The sequence below is a fragment of the Protopterus annectens genome, chromosome 2.part2 (assembly GCF_019279795.1).
Source record: "Protopterus annectens isolate FY-2018-M chromosome 2.part2, PAN1.0, whole genome shotgun sequence".
Classification (NCBI taxonomy): Eukaryota; Metazoa; Chordata; order Ceratodontiformes; family Protopteridae; genus Protopterus; species Protopterus annectens.
In genome coordinates this window covers 929,881,700-929,901,269 of record NC_056730.1, presented here as the reverse complement: position 1 = coordinate 929,901,269, position 19,570 = coordinate 929,881,700, and the positions used below count along the sequence as shown (strand labels likewise).

Below are 19,570 nucleotides of genomic sequence, written 5' to 3'. Positions count from 1 at the left end.
ATTAGGCCACCCTCCCAACCCTAATACCTTTTTTTTCATCAGAAATCTGGAAACAATCACATTTGAAAAATTCCTTCATTTTGTTAGTGGTTTCTGCAAAGGAAATATCTTGCACTGGGGAATCCCCCCATTATATTCCTCCTCTTGAGGAGCATATTCTAGAGGAGATGTAATTTGAGTGGAATAAGCTACAGAATCTTCATCACAGGAAGAGTCACCACTGTCTGTAGAAAGAAGCTGAGTCCCAACTCCTTGAACAGGGAAGAAAGTAAAGGAAGAAATATGGATAGCCGAGGAAGGCTTCAGACCCATCAAAGCCTTGATAAGACCCTGGGAGAAAGCATCTCAGTCAGACTAAGGACCTGAAGGAACATGAGAATGTCTTGTTTTTTCTTTACATGCATTCCTGCATGAGAAGTAGAGGAACCCGACATAGGCCTAACGTCCGAAGTAGTCTGTGGAAGATCCCTAGCAGTAGGAACGTCCCTGGGGTCCTCAAGTGCAGCAAGCCACGGGTTCCCCTATTCCACTCAAAACGGATGTCTACACCATGTCTGAGGACATGTGGAGACCAGATTTCTTAGTGGCTTCAAATGAGGTACCTGCAGAGGAACCAGACCCAATCTCCAAACGTACCATCGGATCTTCACCGACCTCAAGAGATATGTGAGAGGTGAGAGGCACAGCCGAAGAGAATTCAGGTCTAGGTTTGCTAACCTTCCTCTTCAAACTTGGCTCCGCCTAAGGACCACCGGAACTGTCCATTGTGTCTTTAGCTAGACATTTAAGCCGCTGATTCTCCAGGTAGAGATTTAAAGCTAAAAGTCAGCTACGCAAAGTCTTAGGCACAAAGGCCTGACAAATGGAACAGGATCGATAGTCGTACCTGGCCCTAAGCAAAAAAGACAAATGTCATGGCTATCTTTTTGTGGAATGTGCCTTCCACACCTACAATTGCCCTTCCTGGATGGCATGCACTAATAACAAAGAGCAGTAGCAAAGAAATAAATCCTCAATGAAGCACTTATCTGAAGCTGGCAGCAACTTACTTAATCCGAATGCAAATCAACGTAGGAGTCAACCTTCTGAATGTCAGCAGAAAAGTTCTGAGGATTGTACATGCGGACGTCCTTTATGGCTGACGTTATCAGAACATACTTGTGATGTCCCCACATATTTGCAGTAGCTAAAAGCTGTTGTATATAGGCAGGAGATTGGGTCGTTGGGCAGAAGACTACCCCATATGTTAAGAATACTGCAACACTGAAAAGAAGGACATCATCAAAAACAGTTCAGAATGAACTCCTAGACTGCACACTAACAATATGCAGAGTAGAAATTAAAAAAAAAGAGACTCATACTGCAAAATTTGTAGCAGTAATTGCAAATGAAACCACAGATATTGCAGGGCTGTGGCAAATTGCCACTACGTTCCATCATGTTGTCAATGTCCAGGTGCAGGAATGTTTTTGGGGATATTTTATACCACCTGGACAGCCTGCAGAGCATACTGCTGGTGTGATAAGTGAACAGTACGAAAAAGTGGTTGCTCAGAATTTTGATGGTGCATCTGTTATGAGTGGAGTTCAGCATGAGGTCCAGGCCAGCATAAGACAGGAATTTAAATACACTTCTTATCTACACTGCTAAGCTCACCAACTTATTCTGCTAATGCAAAGAGCCATACTACATAATACTTAAGCAAGGACATTTTTTTCAACTTCTGGTGGAATTCCAGCCTTTTTCTCACATTCGGTTCAAAGACAAGGTGTTCTGGAAAATACAGTAGCATGACACGTCACAAATCTCTGGAACATGGTGTAAATTTAATATCCATACTGTAAATGCATTGTATGAAAACATGGACTTACTGTCAGAGTGTTTTTATTATTTGTACAAGTGTCCTACATCTGCTGCAGCAACTGTACAGGAAGCAAATGGGTTAATGTGAACACTTGAAGATGATGAATTCATGTTTTGACTGACTGTTTTCCATTGTGTAATGCCCCATGCTGACATTCTGTACAGACAACTTCATTGTCGTACCACAGATGCAACCACAGTTGAAAAGGATGCACATATATTTTTGAATGCAAAAGACAATGTCAGATCAGAAACAGGCAGCACTGCAGAACAGTACCTACAGACAGACAACATCCTGACAAGATTTAGACGAGGACCATCAAGATCCTAACCATTGCATCACACATTGTCTATTGCTGCAAAGGAAGTGTGTGATATCAAAGTTCCAGGCAACATCATGATTTGAACAAATTGGGCACAGCTGCTACTGCCTGAAAACTTTTCCAGAAAATCTCTTCACAGCAACAATAGAAAACTACCCATTCCTACTTAGGGGACAATTTAGAATAGAACTTGGAGTGCTGTATCGCCGTGAAGACTTTGCAGCAAGTGGCAGTGCAGTCAAGATGTTAAAATTCTTAGTGGACAACTCATTAACCAGTGTGTTTTGAGAGATTTCCAATGTGTTGTTGATTATAGCTGCCACACCAGTGTCAACAGTTGAGGCAGAAAGGTGCTTCTCAACAACGGAAAGAATGAAAATGTTTCTTTGTTGTACAATGGGGGAGGAAAGAATGAATGCATTGGCTATGATTTCCATACGAAAGGAGTTAACGTGGAATATAACAAACTTCAACAAAAAAGTTATTGATTTGTTTACACAAAATAAAGCCAAGATGAATGGACTTTATCTACAAGCAAGAAACCGGAGAAATACTCATAGGAACACAACAGAGGCACATACCTGGTACTATACTACAAGTACTTAATTGGTACCAGGGTCACATGAATACTGTATTTGCTTGGGAAATTTGAAATGGTCACTTTTGTGTCCAGATAAAGGAAAGTAAAATGAAATCCAGTATGACTGGATGTGTTCCAGACCAAACCACAGCTTCTCTTTGGGTTCAGAAACAGAGTAAGAAGTACTGCTTGCAGCATACTGTATAGGTGAGTCTTCAAACCCACTTACATATACATGTAGCAGTGTGCTTTGCCTTCCATCTGCTGTAACTATAAAAGCAAATTGTATGGACTTTGACATCATCTTACTGTCTCTTAGGATCACTTGGCGCAATAAGCATTGGATTGACCCTAAATTGTGAATGATAAATTAAGACAGTACAGTAAGATCTCCAAATTTCCTTACTTTTCATTTGGCACTGTACAAAATGCAAATTACTTCATACAGTACAGTGTACGTTAATACATCAAGTGTACTCATAATAGTTTCATGTTGTCAAGACAAACCACTTTTTTTTTTTTACTGTTTAGAGGTTTTTAGGTTTTTTGTGTTATAGCAGAACCTAACTAAACACCTTGTTAACTCTGAAATGGGCTTTAGTCTAGTATTGGCTGGTAGACTATTCAGCATGTGCAATAGTGATTGAGCACTTATTTTATGTAAATTGGTAAGCATAGCCAGTGTTGATCCCACTGTAACATAGCCCTGCCCCTTTCTAGTTGGCCCCACCCCATTCAGCCATCTTCTTCTGCAACCCCCCTTTTGATTTGAAGTCACCAGCCGCCACTGAACAGAAGGCATGTACAGCTCTGGAATGTCTATTACCCTACCACCTTCAACTGAAGTTCGACAACCTCAACAGGCTGAAACCATATATTTTGTGTGCAGTATACTGTTGCTTTCTGATGCTTTCCATCAGTTTTTCCAACCACCTTTTCTAGTACTGCTGTAATGCTGTTATGTAGTGCAGTCACATTTGCATGCTGCACATAGTCATCTACATAGAGAACTATCATTGTATCTCTGACCGTAATGAGTATGTTATATGTCTGAGATCTTGCCATCCACACTAAGAACACATTATACTACATTATAATTGGAGATTCAATAATAATTTTTTGTATTGCATGGAGATTTAACTGCTTCATGTAGTACTAGTTATACAAAAGTAAGATTAAAGGAAAAAAGAAAAAAAAAATGCGATGAACTGTGCTGGCTTTGAAAGCCAGTAAAACAGTGGGGGAAGTGATTGATGTCCTTACATATTCCCTACCTAAGGTAAGCAGATTACTTCAAAATACTGGCTGTTACAGGCAGAAACAGTAGGTGAAAAAACCCATTTCACATCCTGGTGCTGCTGTTTACTGGCTGATACTGTTACTTTTTAGCGCCATGTATTATCTTAACAGCCCATGGGGTGGTTAACAATTGCACCCTTCTAAGCGTTGTTAAGGTTGGGTCTCTCAGAGTAGTGGTGAAGCAAGCTTTAACTGTTAAAGGAGCATAATCAGGGTGATCCATGCACTACAGTTCAGATTTACAGCTCTTCCAGCTGATTTAAAGCAAATTTTACAAAATAAAAATTGGCAACAGCGCAGTTGGTTTGGGTAGGCTGTCCTTTTTATGCAAATTATTTTAAAATTTGTCTCAGTATATATTAGAGTGTTTTGTGTGTGTGTGGGTCCGCTCATGCGCGCATGTGTGTGGGGGGCTCATTCAAAACAATGGACAGGGTTGGATACATATATTTAAAATACTACTAAAGTCTCACACATACATTATATCCAGTTTAAGATGTTATTAATAGCCTCATAGAAAACTATGAAAAACAGTATCAGGCTGCATTCCAACTCACTATTAGGCTCTTCCTGGGGTTTACTACCCTATGCATTTTCAAAAATATGTTAAACCTTCCACCACCATTATGTTCATCTGAATTAAATGCTTGGCACACTACTTTAAGTATGACTTCTGCTGTTTTGCAATTAAATATAATGTCAATACCACTGCATTATGATCACAGAAAATGGAAGGAAAGGGATACAAATGAAGTTGTAACTCATTAAACACAAAGACTCTGCTTTAATGCATATCAAGAATAGGATACCAATTCACGTGAAGCAGAGCACTTCTATGACACTGTTCAAAAGGAACCTGAATGAGTGGATGGTTCACCTTAAATTCTTAACCGGGATAGCATCCACAACCCTCCTGGACATGGGCAGTCATTAGTAAATACAATCATGGATACTGACTAGAGTATCTATGGTATTACATTGGCATGAAAAGGCTAGGATTGAAACGAACTCCGGTTCGACAGCCTAGTAAACTGCTATGATCGATCCTATAAAAGGAACACAATTTCTAAACATGATGTAGATATGTTTGGCAAATATGTTAATTAGATGACATCTGTTTTTCTATACTTTAACATTTAAAAAAAGGAAATTAGTACAGACAACTGCTTGACTAACCAATGTGGCGTTAATCATGCTCCTTTCTTCAATGGTTTCAGTTTCAACACTGCAAAGTCATTGAAAATGTAGATGGTGCAAAACCAGGCTTAAAGTACATGAATTACCTTCAGAGAAGTGTGCTCTGAGATCTCACTAGAATGAAGTTAAAACCAAAGGATAAAAGGTCACACAGACAAACCATTCAGTAAAAACTGCAAGAAAAAATGAGCCAAGATACCGAGTTTTCATTGTGATACCTTAAACCTCCTGTAATGGAGGCCCATTGGATATGCAAATGACCCATTAAGGACATCAAATATTTCAGCTACATGGCTTCTGAATGTTCAAGACTTTTATAAAGTCACAGATGGGCTGTGTGTGTGTTAATCAGAGACCCTGGCTGTGTGGACCAATATGTTACTCTTATCTAACTTAACGTAAGTTAACTGACCAGAATATTTCAGATATAATCACTGAAGGCATTCAGGTCAGATTGTGTTAGAATAAATCAGTTTATAACAATGCCAGTGTTGATCCCACTGTAAGTGGTCTGAAGAAATTGACACACGGGTTGGAAGGTTGGCCTAATGGTTAAGGTGTTTGCCTTACAAACACAAAGTGCAGGGTAATTGGCTATGCTTAAAATGGCTCACAGGGGCAGTTAGCCTAGTACTAATCTATGAACCTATGAACACTGACTTGCAACCAACTTCATAAACATCAGCATAAACATACTCATACTTTAGTATGCTGTATCATTCTGTATAACCATCTATGACTGTTGAACTTCACTGTCATCTATCAGATGCCATCAAGCTGGACCCCCAAATCTGCAAGACCTTGAAGTTACAGTTGTTTCAGGTCACACAATAGCACAGAAGAAAAACAAAACATGCAGGCCAAAATGAGAGTTCAGTGTATGATGCAATGTTACCTATGACATTATGTCTATTACTCATTTTTATCCCTGAATAAAAAGAGAAAACAAGCAACAGTCCTGCCTACGTACACATTCACTCAGTGCAATATGGTTGCAAGAATATTTCTGGTGTCCCTTATTACACCAAATGTCCACAACCCTTCCTCAGGAAAAAGAGCAGCTATTTGTCACTTAATCCCTTTCCTCCGGAGCTGGCACTTAAGCTACTACATCCAGTCCCGTATTCATGCTGCAGCTGACACAATAAGTGGGACTCCAAACACTGATTTTTTGGGTAGGCCGGCTAAAGCATCTTACCTTACCTGTGTAGCATGCTCTAAAATACAGCACTGGGACCTGGTAGCTGCTGGAGTATACAACATGATACTCATAGCGAACTGTTTCTAATCTTGGAAGGCCAGTGGCCTGACAATCATCCTGGAGGTCTTCAAATCCATCCTGCAACACAAATACAGGAAGAGACAGTGGACTTCAGAGTGATACAGAGACAGAGTTTTGTGCTTGCAGCGTGACTAGGACAGTTAGTGTTATGACATGACAACAAATACATTTCATTAATTTAAGGACACAAGTAATCATTAACACCCTGCAATGTACCTACTATACCTGCAGCTTTTAACCATTTGCACACTTCTTAACACACTCTTCCAATTCTAAGAGAAAATCTTAAAAAGGGAATACAATGTGGCTCTTAATAAATATAATAAAAATAGAAAAAAATCATTAATATTGGCTTATACAATGGGTTGGTAATCTCCTTAACCCCAGTCTTCTTTAGTCATGCAAGACTGACGACAAGGACATATCTCAATACTCAAAGTGTACATCTGTAAGCCATTTTAATGGCTTTGTCTTACACCCATGATTCATACAGAGAATATATAGGTCCCATTTAGAAGACAGACTATTCAGAAAGTTGAACTTCATATGGTTGAGATCATAGGACTGACTTTCTGAAAAGTTGAAGCATTTGTATGGAGATCACACTACAGTGGAGAATGGAGAATTTACCCTTTCCCCACTGTAGTGTGATCTTGGAGTTGGTATGTAAAATTATTTGCAGGGTGTTGGGGAGGGAGCAGGGGTCTTGCCTCCCTGCTAAAACATAGATTTTTGTTTTGTTTCATTCAACTTTTCAGAAAGTCGATTATATGATCTTGAATGAATCTGTCAACTGCCACTTATGCCTTCTCTTCCCACTTTTATTCATTTGTACAGATCAGCACTTTACTGCAGTAGTTAAGTGGCATCTGATGCATCATCTTAGCACATGCTCCATAATCCTCATTCACCATCTCTCTCTCTCTCTCATACAATACACACATTCAAACAATCTAATACACAAACCACACACACCACAACCTTACCCTGCATTGTCAGAAGGTTCCAGATGTCTCCTTTTACCTGACTTGGTAAATTACACAGGATTACAGTTAATTATTTATGCCAGACATTAGATTTTCACACTTCATATCCCTCAGTAAATGAATGCTATTGCAAGTGCTGTTATTCTAGTAACTTTCTAACAGAAATAGTTAAATTCCACTCGTGTGTCTTTGTCCCACCATAACTGTTGGCTTTAGGTATGTGTCTTGACTACAAGACTGAGTGGCATGCATTCTGTTCTCTGTCTCTCTCCTCATAACTTGCAAAATGCTGTGGGCAAGTCATGTCAAGACACTGACACAGACATTACGTATTGCCATGTTCAGTGCAAAGTATAATGGTGATATTTGAATAAATTAATTCTACTTTTCCATTGCATTTTTGTTCAAGTCACTCATTCACCACAGCCTATTTTCTTCTCATGTTTATTATTTATAATACTATCAGGTTGCTTTATTTAGCGTTCTGTACCTGGAATCTGTTTTAATTTGGCATATGGATTATAGTAACTCGGCACGTAAAAATCAACTACCAATCATTAGCGGACCGGAGTTCCGCTGTGGCGACCCCTAACCGGGAAAAGCTGAAAGACACAAACAAAGTCTAAAAACATGAGAGATAACATAGGAATTACAGATGGCAGAGTTTTCAGATCACACAGAAGTGTGGACTAGAATGGGGAAGACAGCAAAATAATAGAGGAGGGATAAATGCACTAATTGCAGCAACAACAGATCACACACAACCAGGAATCCAAACAGTTTTCTAAACAGTAATATTTTACTCAGATCATTAATTGCAGAGACAGAAATGAGGAAGAAATGATAGGACAGAAATATTATGGACCAATGGATGGGAAATAGCAAATTGCTTGTGGCCCTTATTGACAGGGGCAGTTTGTAGATGCCCTGAGTCACGGGCATATACCATAGTCATTCTAGCCTGTAAGCATTGAAAATTGGGAAATTTGGGGCATGAATGACTAGGCTGAAAAGGTCTAAGGCTATTAACCTAGTATCCCCTTATGATCCTATACCTACAGATAGACTAGAAAATAAAATCATGGTAATGACTGGAAATTACACTTAGGAACTGCAGACATAATTCCCTTATTTCATCTCATGAAAATGATTTTTAAGAGCAATAAATCAATATCCTTGGTAAAACAAATTTGGTGCACATATATTCTGAACGTGCAACATTCCCACTTGGAAAATAAGTTATATATTCATGCTAAGTATGCTAACTGAAAAGAGAGTACAATGAAACATGTCAAAATGTCACAGTGAGATGCTTTTAAAATCCTGCGTTTAGTACTAATGAACAACAGGTCATACAGTAATCCACTGATAACAGTTCTTAATAAAATTTATATAATCACACTTCGCCATTCAGGTAAACAATGCACATAACACTACCATTCTACCCATAAGGACTTAAAGGAAACTCAAAACTCAAGTTGGCCCAGACGTATTGTCAAGGGAGCTGCAGGGAGTTTTGGTAGTAGCATCTTTCCAAAGACATAAAATCTCCCAATTCTGCACAAATAAATATTTTTTTTCTTCTGATAATGCCATCTCAAACATATTCTGGACATGTGCTACATTTCTCAACCTGAAAAAAAGGATATAATAAATCTATCAAATCTTAAAGAAACCAAAGTATGATCCAACATGCCAGAGTATGACTGTGAAATGGTTGCTCATAACTATATAAAAGAGGTAATATCTCAGTCATTTACTGATGTTTCTTAGAAAAACATTCAAGGCCTTTTACTTGTTCACTCAGATACAAAATGCAGTTAACACTGTGTTTCTACCCTTGAGAACTTCAATATAGTCCAGTGTTAAAGATGGACCACACACAATGTCATACAAATGTTGGTGCCAATTTCTTTCCAAAGAAGAAGATACAGCTATTATGCAGAAATAATAATAATAATACCGACACTCCAAGGCTCAAGGAACTCAGAGAAATAAGAAGTTATGTACCTACCATAACATTCCATGTTAGTTGTCTTCTTCTCGCCTTCTTTCTTGCTGGATGGGTTCGGAGCCGATCCTCGGCTCCGACTCGGCCAATACTAAAAGCTCGAGAGCTAATTCCACCGGCTCGAGGCTCCCCTATATCCCACAATGCTAGGCGGTAACTACTCAGATCTCGTTTGGTAGCTATACCAAGCAATATTAGTCTCCAAAAATGGAGTAACAAATTTCAGAAGAAGAAACACAAAGAATTCCGGTCGGTCTGTCCAGGCTTGGGGAAGGAGGAGGAGGCAAGAAAGAAGGCGAGAAGAAGACAACTAACATGGAACGTTATGGTAGGTACATAACTTCTTAATGTTAAGTTGTCAATCTCGCCTTCATTCTTGCTGGATGGGACCGCTCCCTAGCACCTTATCCCGGGTGGCCTATCGGAACAGACTCTTGAGAACAGTGGAACCAAAATTGGCACGGCTTCTGGAAACCATGTCCAATTTGTAATGTGAAATGAATGTATGAGGAGAAGCCCATGTGGCTGCTGCACAGATTGAGTCTATTGGCAATCTGTCCTGAAAGGCTATGGATGTAGCTAATGCCCTGGTTGAATGAGCTCTAGGTCTTGAGGGTAATTTTTGATGTCTGATCTCATAGATGAAAGTAATTGTAGAAGTGAGCCATCTAGACAGAGATACTTTGGTAACTGGAAGGCCCAATCTTCCTTCTGCATATGACAGAAACAATTGATCAGATTTCCTGAGTTGTTTAGTTCTGTCTAAGTAATATCTCAGTTGGCGATGAACATCCAAAAAATGCAGCTTTTGCTCTGATCTATTTGAATAGTTAGGGAAAAGACGGGGAGATCAATAATCTGGTTTAGGTTAATTTGAGAAGAGATTTTTGGTAAAAAGGATGGGTTCGTCCGGAGAGATACTCTGTCTTTGTGAAAAACTAGGTAAGGAGTACGACTGCAGAGGGCTTGGAGTTCTGATACTCTTTTCACTGAAGTTATAGCTACCAGAAAAAGTGTCTTCCAGGAAAGCAATTTCAGAGAACATGAAGCCGCTGGTTCGAAGGGGGGAAGAATTAAAGACGCCAGAACCAAGTTTAAATCCCATTGAGGCGGAGGGTCTTTGATCGGAGGTTTGAGAAGAAATATACCTCTTAAGAAGGCCTTACAAAGTTTGTGAGCCATAATGCTGGATTCTGAAACACCCACATGAAAATTTGAAATGGCAGCCAACTGAACTCTAATGGTTGATGCAGAAGATCCTAAATGAAATATTTCCGCCAGGAAGTCTAAAATGGACTGGATAGGTGCAGTAAAAGGATCAATGTTTTTCGATGATGCCCAAAGGGAAAAACGTTTCCATTTACTAGTATAAATCTTCCAGGTAGAGGATTTATGAGAGGCTATCAATATATCTCGGACCGAGCGAGATATTGAGGGAAGCCTGGCTAAGGTAGGAATTGGAGAAACCATGCTGTGAGGTTTAGGGAAGACAGAGATTGGTGCAGCTGACCCGACTGATGGGTAATGAGATCTGGTACTGGGTCCAGATGCCAAGGCTGCTCCAAAAGGTAACGATGAAGAAAGGGGAACCATATCTGTCGAGACCAGTAAGGGGCAATGAGGATCATAGTCACTCTCAAGGCGATGGCTTTCTGAATTAGTTGAGATATCAGTGGAAAGGGGGGAAAGGCATACAGAAGTCCCCGGGGCCAATCGTGGAATACAGCGTCTCTGGTGGGAAGGCCTGGTAACGGGAAGAGCGTGAAGAAGTCTTGACACTTGCTGTTTTGGGGAGTAGCAAAAAGATCGCAGCAAGGATGGCCCCATCTTAGAAATACCTCTTCTAGAACTGATGTCTTTAGAGACCACTCGTGTGGCATGAGAATTGCTCTGCTCAACCTGTCTGCAATGACGTTGGATTTCCCGGGGATATGCGTCGCTGTCAGAAAACGTTGAGAAGAGATTGCCCATTGCCAAAGTCTGAGTGCTTCTCGACATAAAGGGTATGATCTGGTTCCGCCTTGTTTGTTGATGTACCACACCACGGACATGTTGTCCGTTTGGATTGCAATAGTCCCTTTGGGAAGAGAGTCGTGAAAGGCTTGCAACGCTAAAAGCACTGCTCTCATCTCTAGGACATTGATGTGCAAGTGGCACTCGAAGGGTTGCCACGTGCCCTGGACTGTCCTGCCCTGATAATGCCCCCCCCCCACCCGATCAGGGAGGCATCTGTTGCCAACGTGGCAAGTGGAGGGGGGAGAGTGAAGGGTCTTCCCTGGAGAAGTTGAGGTGACGTGACCCACCAAGATAGTTGATTCTTGCATACTTGAGTTATCAGTATGGTATGGGACATTGGGAGTCGTTGAAAGGACCATTGGGTAAAGAGCATCCACTGGAGGATCCTCATGTAAAAGCGAGCTAAGGGGAGAAGGGGAATAGCTGCTGCCATGAGTCCTAGTACCTTTAACACTAATCTGGCTTTGACTTTGACCAATTGCAACAGAAGGGATACTTGGTTCCGAATGTCTAAAACCCTCTGCTCTGTGAGTGTTGCTGAAAGAGTCTGTGTATCTAATTTGGCGCCTATGAAAGTAATAGACTGACAAGGCGACAAGGCAGATTTTTCGAAATTTATTGAGATGCCTAGAGCTTGACAGGTTTGCATGGTGAAATTCCTGGATAGTAGAAGCTGATGCCTGGTGATGGCTGTAAGGAGCCAATCGTCCAGATATGGAAACACCTGGAATCCCTGGCGCCTCAAGTGAGCCGTGACCACTGCCATGCATTTGGTGAACACTCGGGGGGCTGTAGTGAGACCAAAGGGCAGGGCTCTGAACTGGTAGTGACTGGCTCCCAGCCTGAAGCGGAGATATCTCCTGGAGCGTCGGTTCATTTTGATGTGGTAGTACGCATCCTGAAAATCTATCGAGCACATCCAATTGTCCTGACCCAAGAAGGGTAGGATAGACTGTAGCGTGACCACCCGGAATTTTGTTTTCTTGACAAACTTGTTTAAGTGACTGAGATCTAGAATGGGCCTCCAGTCCCCTGTTTTTTTGGTACCAAAAAGAATTTGGAGTAGATTCCGGATCCTTGCTGGTCTGCTGGGACTGGTTGGATGACTCTTTTTAATAGCAGCATTGAGACTTCCAATGCTGCTTTTTCCCTTAGACCGGGTGAAACATCTGGAAGGGATTTTTTTGGTTGAGTTGGAATGTGAATAAAGGGAATTTTGTAACCCTCGGATATGATCGACTGTACCCATTTGTCTTGAGTTAGGGAAAGCCAGGCTTCTGGGTACAGTGATAATCTTCCCCCGACTGCCTCCGAAGGTGGACAGCCGGGCAGCCCCTCAGGGGTGCTGAAAGGGTTTGTCAGAGAACACCTCTCTGCTACCCTGGTTTTGCGGACCTCCTCTGCCTCTGGGGCAGCGTCTATTATTATTCCCCGCTCTGCCTCTAGAGGGGAATCGGCCTTGTGCGTCAGATGAGACTCCCTGAGATTGTTTCCGGAACCACATCTTCCCTCCCTCTGACCTTTGGGATAGGGTCTAGAAGGGTGGAAAAACGGACTCCTACGGCAGAGAGAGTCTTACCTTCCACCTCGCACCTGGTCAATGTATCCTTCACCTGTGGACCAAACAAAGATGATCCGTCAAAGGGGGAATTGGTGAAGGACACCTTGAAAGGGTCCGCAAAGTTGCACAGTCGCATCCAGGCGTGCCTTCGTAAGGCAATGCCTGTGCCTGCAGATCTACTCGCTCCATCTGCTGCGTATGAAACCAGTCGCATGGAGGAGTTCACAATTGAATTTAGGGTTGCCAACTGGGAGTTCATAGTGTCTTTGAACCCCTCAGCTGTAGGATCCTTCATCAGTTCACCCATATCCTTGAGTAAATCTCTTTGGAGACGAGTGAAGTGGCATAAGTAGTTCAGCGACCGCATAGAAAAGGTCGCTGACGAAAACATCCGCTTGCCGTATCTGTCCATGGTCCTAGACTCTTTATTAGGAGGATGGACAGGAACAGAAGGATCAGCTAATTCCTTCTTTGTGGCCGCAGCCACCACCATGGCATCAACCGGGGCACCTTTGGATAGAAACTGTTTGTCTGAGGGAGCAGTGATAAATTTGGATGGTTCCTTGGGGTGGGTTCCACTGAGTCAGGAGCCGTCCAAGCCTTCCTTGCCACCACTTCCATAAGGGGGTCAAAGGGAGGGGACACCCAGGAGGTAGAAGGGCAAGAACCAAACGCCTCAAGATACACTGACTCATCCTCCGAAGGGTTAAGGGCTGGCCAATTCCCCCTCTGTTTGAGGATTTCAAGGATGTCCGCAAAGGAGACATCCTCAGGGGGGGAAAGAGGGGACCCTTCAGATTCCTCTAAGTCAGTGTCAGAGGTGATAGACTCAGGGGAGTCAATGTGCTTCCTCTTGCACTGCCTCTTCCTAGGGGGATCTCCTGCAGGGTCAGGAGAGACCTCGGAAGAGGAGAAATTCCCAATGGGGAATCTTGAGGAGTTGGTTCTCTGCGGTGTGAGACAAGGGGGTGAGTAGAAATCACCTCAGGCATTGTAGATGGAGGGGCTGAGGGAGCCGACTGTGGGGCAGAACCTGGTTCTAGCATGCTCCGCATGACCTCGAAGGCATCTCTGTCAGGCAAGGCCAGAGGCCCTCGCTCCGAAGAGACAAGGACCCCTCCCGGCACCGACAGAGACGGCTCCGAAGCCGATGTCGGAGCCGAACTCACCAGCGCCGAAGCCCCGAGAGGGAGAGCGGGGTCGGACATGGGTCCGATGCCACTCGCCCCCTCGGAGCCGACGAGGGAAGCCCGGCGCCGAGATCCCTCCAAAGAGGAGACCGGAGCAGACGACGGAGCCGAAAAAGATGGTATCGGATCCGACGCACCGACAGTGATGGCTCCAACAAGCCCTGGCTCGAACTCAAGGAGTCGGAGGAGGAATGTAATGAGGGATGGGAATAGCCAACGACTGATGAGTCGGGCTATGGAGCATTTGGGCCAGTGCCTCGGACTTAAGAAGTCTACTCACCACCCTCTGCAAATCATGGTCTGACAACCTGGAAGACCGAGAGAAAAGTGATTTGTGACTCCCCGAAAGTAGAGAGGAGATCCTGGTGCCGAGTGTACAGAACCAATTGAGGGGACCTGGATCTCTTTCAGAAATGGCTCCGATAATGGTATCGGAGCCGATGGGGACTATTAGCTTCGGCTCCAGCCGAGCCGGGTAAGTAAGAGTAGATCCTATAGAAGGGGATCTCGATCTCTTTTAGAATGTGGCTCCGATAGTATCGGAGCCGATGAAGACTTAACAGCCTCGGCTCCAGCCGAGCCGAGGTAATTTGAGGCAAAAACGGCTCCGGAGCCGATGTCGGAGCCTGCTTCGACTACTACAGTCGACTCAGGAGCAGGAGTCGACTGTTTTGAAGCCTTCAAGGTTTTCCCAACTAGACTGAGTCGGGGACCTTCAGGCTTTAACAAACCCTTAGAATGAGTTTGTTCTTGCGCTCCTGCAGGACTCGGGGCTGAAACCATGGCAGACAGCACATGAGTCCTGCAGGTGCAAAACCCCAGGCACACAGAAGTGTGACCGTGTGTCAGAGACATTTTCTGACAGCACGAGTCACACTTCTTGAAGCCTGAGACCTTTTCCTTAGACATTGTAGGGAAAGTGCCTGACAACAGCAAAAAACACCACAGACACACCCTGTATAAAGAGTTATTTTAAATTTAGCTAACAAACAACTATAAACTAAAGGCTAAAAAGCCACAGACACACACACACAAGCCCTTACTGACAAAAAAGAAAACTAAACTAGTCACTGAAGGACTGGGAAGGAAGGGCAAGGCCTACAAGATAAGGGGAGAAGGGAAAGGACTCGACAAAAGGGTCAGAGATCTAAATTTAAATTAAACTAAAAGGGCTAAGATATGAACAACAAAAAGGGGGTTTTAGAAGTACCTGAAAAGGTAAAAGTTAAACTAACCTGCCTGAGCCGGTAGAAGAGCACCTCGTCAGCTATAGCGGCAAACGAGATCTGAGTAGTTACCGCCTAGCATTGTGGGATATAGGGGAGCCTCGAGCCGGTGGAATTAGCTCTCGAGCTTTTAGTATTGGCCGAGTCCAGCAAGAATGAAGGCGAGATTGACAACTTAACATCTAAGGTTATTGTATAGTTTCTTTTAATAACTGCTTTTGTAAAACTTCTTCAGAACACATACAAAAGTGAATAAAAACATACCCTTTAATACATCTGTGAAGGCTGCCAGCCCAGCCAGATAGAATTGTGCAGATAAATCTATCATTTGTAAATATGAATGTGGAACTACAGACTTGTTTTCTTAAATGAACGAATATGCTGTGAAATGTGAACTTAAAACAATGCAACAACATTGCACTCTGCTGTAAAGAAAGCTAAGACTAGCATTTCTTGTTTGTCCTTTGAAGTTCAAATTATTTCATGACTGCCTCTGATGGCTACAATTCGGCTCCGGCCAGGCTAGATGAAAGCATCCTGCCTATTGTTTTAACTTAAGGAATAATTACTAGAGTTTACATGTGGAATGTCTTTTATGGCTGTAGTTTCCTGCAGTTGCAAGATAACAAAAGAATGTAGTATCTGTCAGCCTGGGAACACCAGGAAAGTGAAGGAATGATGTAATGTTTATCAGAACTGCAATTTCAATTTAAACAGAGAGAATCAGAAGGCATTAAGCATTTTTGCCTTGATCACCCAAGTCACAGCACTGTCTTGCTCTATAAGTAAGTTATCTCAGACTTGTGTTTTCTTTTAGAAATAGCTAGGAACTAGAAAGATTAGACTAAGTGTTTTTGTGTGATGTCAGAACTGTACTATTGATTTATTTTAAGTATTTATGTGTGATCTCTGAACTCTTGACTAGCTCTATGTAGTAGAAAGTATTGTCTTGTTGTTTTAATTACTTATTAATAAATATTTTAAAACCTTTTAACTGTGGCTGGTTTGTGTAGAGATAAGTTAAGCTCTAGAGTACATTGCATATTTATAGAGTTTACTGTCCAAGTCACTCCAAATAAGCCTTGACTGATTAGTCACACTTGCCAATTGGATAATAATACTGTACAGTAATAATTGGACACCCTTTTAAGGGCCTTTGAGTAGCTGATAAATATTAGTGGGTGTTGGCAGCTGGTACTACCGTATAGTCTGGGAAAAAGGGGCACAGCTGGAGAACCTGTGCCAGCCTTCCCCAGAAGTGTCTGTGTGGTTGTATAAACTCTTCTCAAAGTGTGTGTGTGTGTGTGTGTGTGTGTGTGTGTATGTCAGCTACTTGGGCAGGGACACAAAGCTCTGGATGGACAGCGAGGGTGCTAGAGGTTTTAGCTTGCCCACTAGGCTGAGATCCGGACCCTATAGCTGTGCTAGTGGGGAGTCTTATTGGGGACCTGGAGAGCAAGGGAGCAACCAGCCCCTGACTGACTGCGATCTCTGTGTGTTCTTAAGGGAAACTGCACTTTACAGTGTGTATTTGTTATCCTTTCCTTATATATAAGACGCCCTCTCTCATGTTAGTGGTGAGGATTGAGGCTCCTTGATTGCTGGGCCAGGGCACGAGCGTCACAACATCAAAATCCTTTTTTTTACAACAAATAAAACACTCCAGTTTTTAATTGGTTAAATAAATTAAAACTAATACATTCCACCTAAAAAATAATTAATAGCTATGTTAACCTTCAACTTTCTGTCTTTCAAAAACACTTAATATTTATATGTTTATTCAGACCGGGTAAAACATTGGCCTTTTATTCAAACCTGGTAAAACATTGGTCTTTAACTTTATTTGCCAATGTATTTCTCTTTTCTCAACCTGGTTCTTAAAATTCCCTCCCCTCCTATCCAGTTAGACCTGTTCTAATACTGTAAAGTAAAACTTGTTATATTTCTCCGAAGGAGTTGTTTACATTGGCGTTTGTTCTGGATGTGAATGTTTATATGCAGGTATGACTACAAGGTGCCTTCAGCATAGGATAAAACAACATTTATATGCAATCAAGATTAAGGACAACAAGAATGCACTGTATAAGCACACTATGGTTTATTGGCAAATAAAGTTAAAGGCCGATGTTTTACCTGGTCTGAATGAACGTGTAAATATTAAGTGCTTTTTAAAAGACAGAAAGTTGAAGGGCTACACAGCTATTAATTAATTTTAGGTGGAATATATTAGTTTTATTTGATTTAGTTAACCAATTAAAAACTACAGTTTTTTATTGGTTGTGTAAAAGGCCTTTGATAGACAAAAGGGTATGTTTTTATTCACTTTTGTATGTGTTCTGAAGAAGTTTTACAAAAGCGGTTATTAAAAGAAACTATGCTAACATTACTTTCTCTGAGTTATTTGTACAATGGAGTGTTGGCATTATTATTGTTTATTCGTGTATATACTTCGGCCTCAGTTTTGGGTTGGCTTCAGTATTATGCAGAAATACATATCAGCTTTACTTCTGAAATAGTGCCTACTCAATACAGGAACATTCTGGGCATGTACTGCATTTCCCACCTTGAAGAGAAGTCGCACATTCATCCACTAATGGACACAGTGCACAATTCCAACATGCATGATTCTGCATGCCTATGAACATCAGGCAACATCAAAAACTTCACTTGTGTGCCTTCACAGGATCATTGTTTAATTAGATTAATGTGTATACTATAAATATGGAGTGCAATGGATATTATGTAGTCTTCTGTGAAGGCACACAAGCCGAGACATCAGAGGATTATTAAACGCTTTTTTGGATTCTGGTTTTGTGTTTTTTTTTACTTCAGTTTGGACTTACATTGTGGTCTAGTGAACATAAAAATCTTCCATTGACAGTTCTTAATAAAACTTGTGAGGAATTAAACAGATTGCACTTAATACTGCCATTCTTTTCGTAAGGACTTTTAAGTAAGTTCACAGTTTGTTGGGCAACTTGCTTTGGACTAGACAGAAGTTTGTGGCACTGATATCCTTTCACTACAAAACAACTTGGACTGAAGCTCCAAAGGCGGTGGTGTTTCCATATTCATAAAGGATGTGCACACCTCTACACTGGTAGCCCAACATAACACATCTGAGATACTTAAGGTGCAGCTAACATTGGGTAAGACACCGATTCAGGTCGTAGCCTGTTATAGGTTCCCAACCATGTCCCAAGGCTCTCATTCCACGTTTCTAAGCACCCTGGAGAATATTAGGGTCCATCCTAACAGTCTCTGACTTCAACTACCCCTCCACTAACTAGGAAAACCTACTCATGTAACAATACACTTGCCCAATGTTTCCTGGAATTCATCAATTCCAATGCCCTGGAGCAGCTCGTTCTTAGCCCCACTAGAGGTAGCAACATCCTTGACCTGGTCATTACTAAAATGGGCGACTGTTGCTCTACACCACTAGTCAAATCCTCCCTCATTAGATCCAACCACAAACTAATCACCTTGGAAATCCACATCCCTCCCACCTCCCCCGCAAAGGTAACCTCCATGAAAAACTTCTCCAAAGCTAACTTTGGGCTCCTAAACACAGAGGTGGCTAATTTCACAGCACCCATGCAAATGGAGAACAGCTGCATTATCGTAGAGTTATACACCAATGCACTGTATGAACACATACACAAATGCATCGATCTCGCCATACCCAATAGAACCAAGACACTCTCCTCCAAAAAAAGGAAGCCAATTTGCTGGTCCTCTGCCATAAACAAACTCTGCAAAAGAAGGAGAAAACTGATGCAGAATAAGGTAAAGTCCCAAGACTAGAAAAACTCTCTTATTAGCCTCAATAAAAAGTTGAGATCCCTCATCAAATCCTCTAAAGCTAGCTATGAAAACAGAATTGCAGCAGATAGTAAAGACAGCCACAAGGTCTTCTATAGTTCTGTAAAGAATCTCCACGGCAACATCCAGATTTGCTCTGAGCTACTGCATAATGGTGCCTCCTATACAGAGCCAACAGATATTGCCAATAAACTGTCTGACAGATTCAGTG

The 19,570-nt window shown here is 41.9% G+C and overlaps 1 protein-coding gene across 8 annotated transcripts in view; it reads right to left on the bottom strand.

Annotated features, from left to right (window-relative positions):
• ATG10 (autophagy related 10) overlaps nucleotides 1-19,570 on the bottom strand; it is an 861,182-nt gene that overhangs the window by 367,880 nt on the left and 473,732 nt on the right. For all 8 annotated transcript variants that reach the window (XM_044064249.1, XM_044064251.1, XM_044064248.1 and 5 more), the window contains one exon: nucleotides 6,466-6,601. In XM_044064249.1, the coding sequence (XP_043920184.1) occupies nucleotides 6,466-6,601 (136 nt within the window). The remainder of the gene's footprint in view (nucleotides 1-6,465; nucleotides 6,602-19,570) is intronic.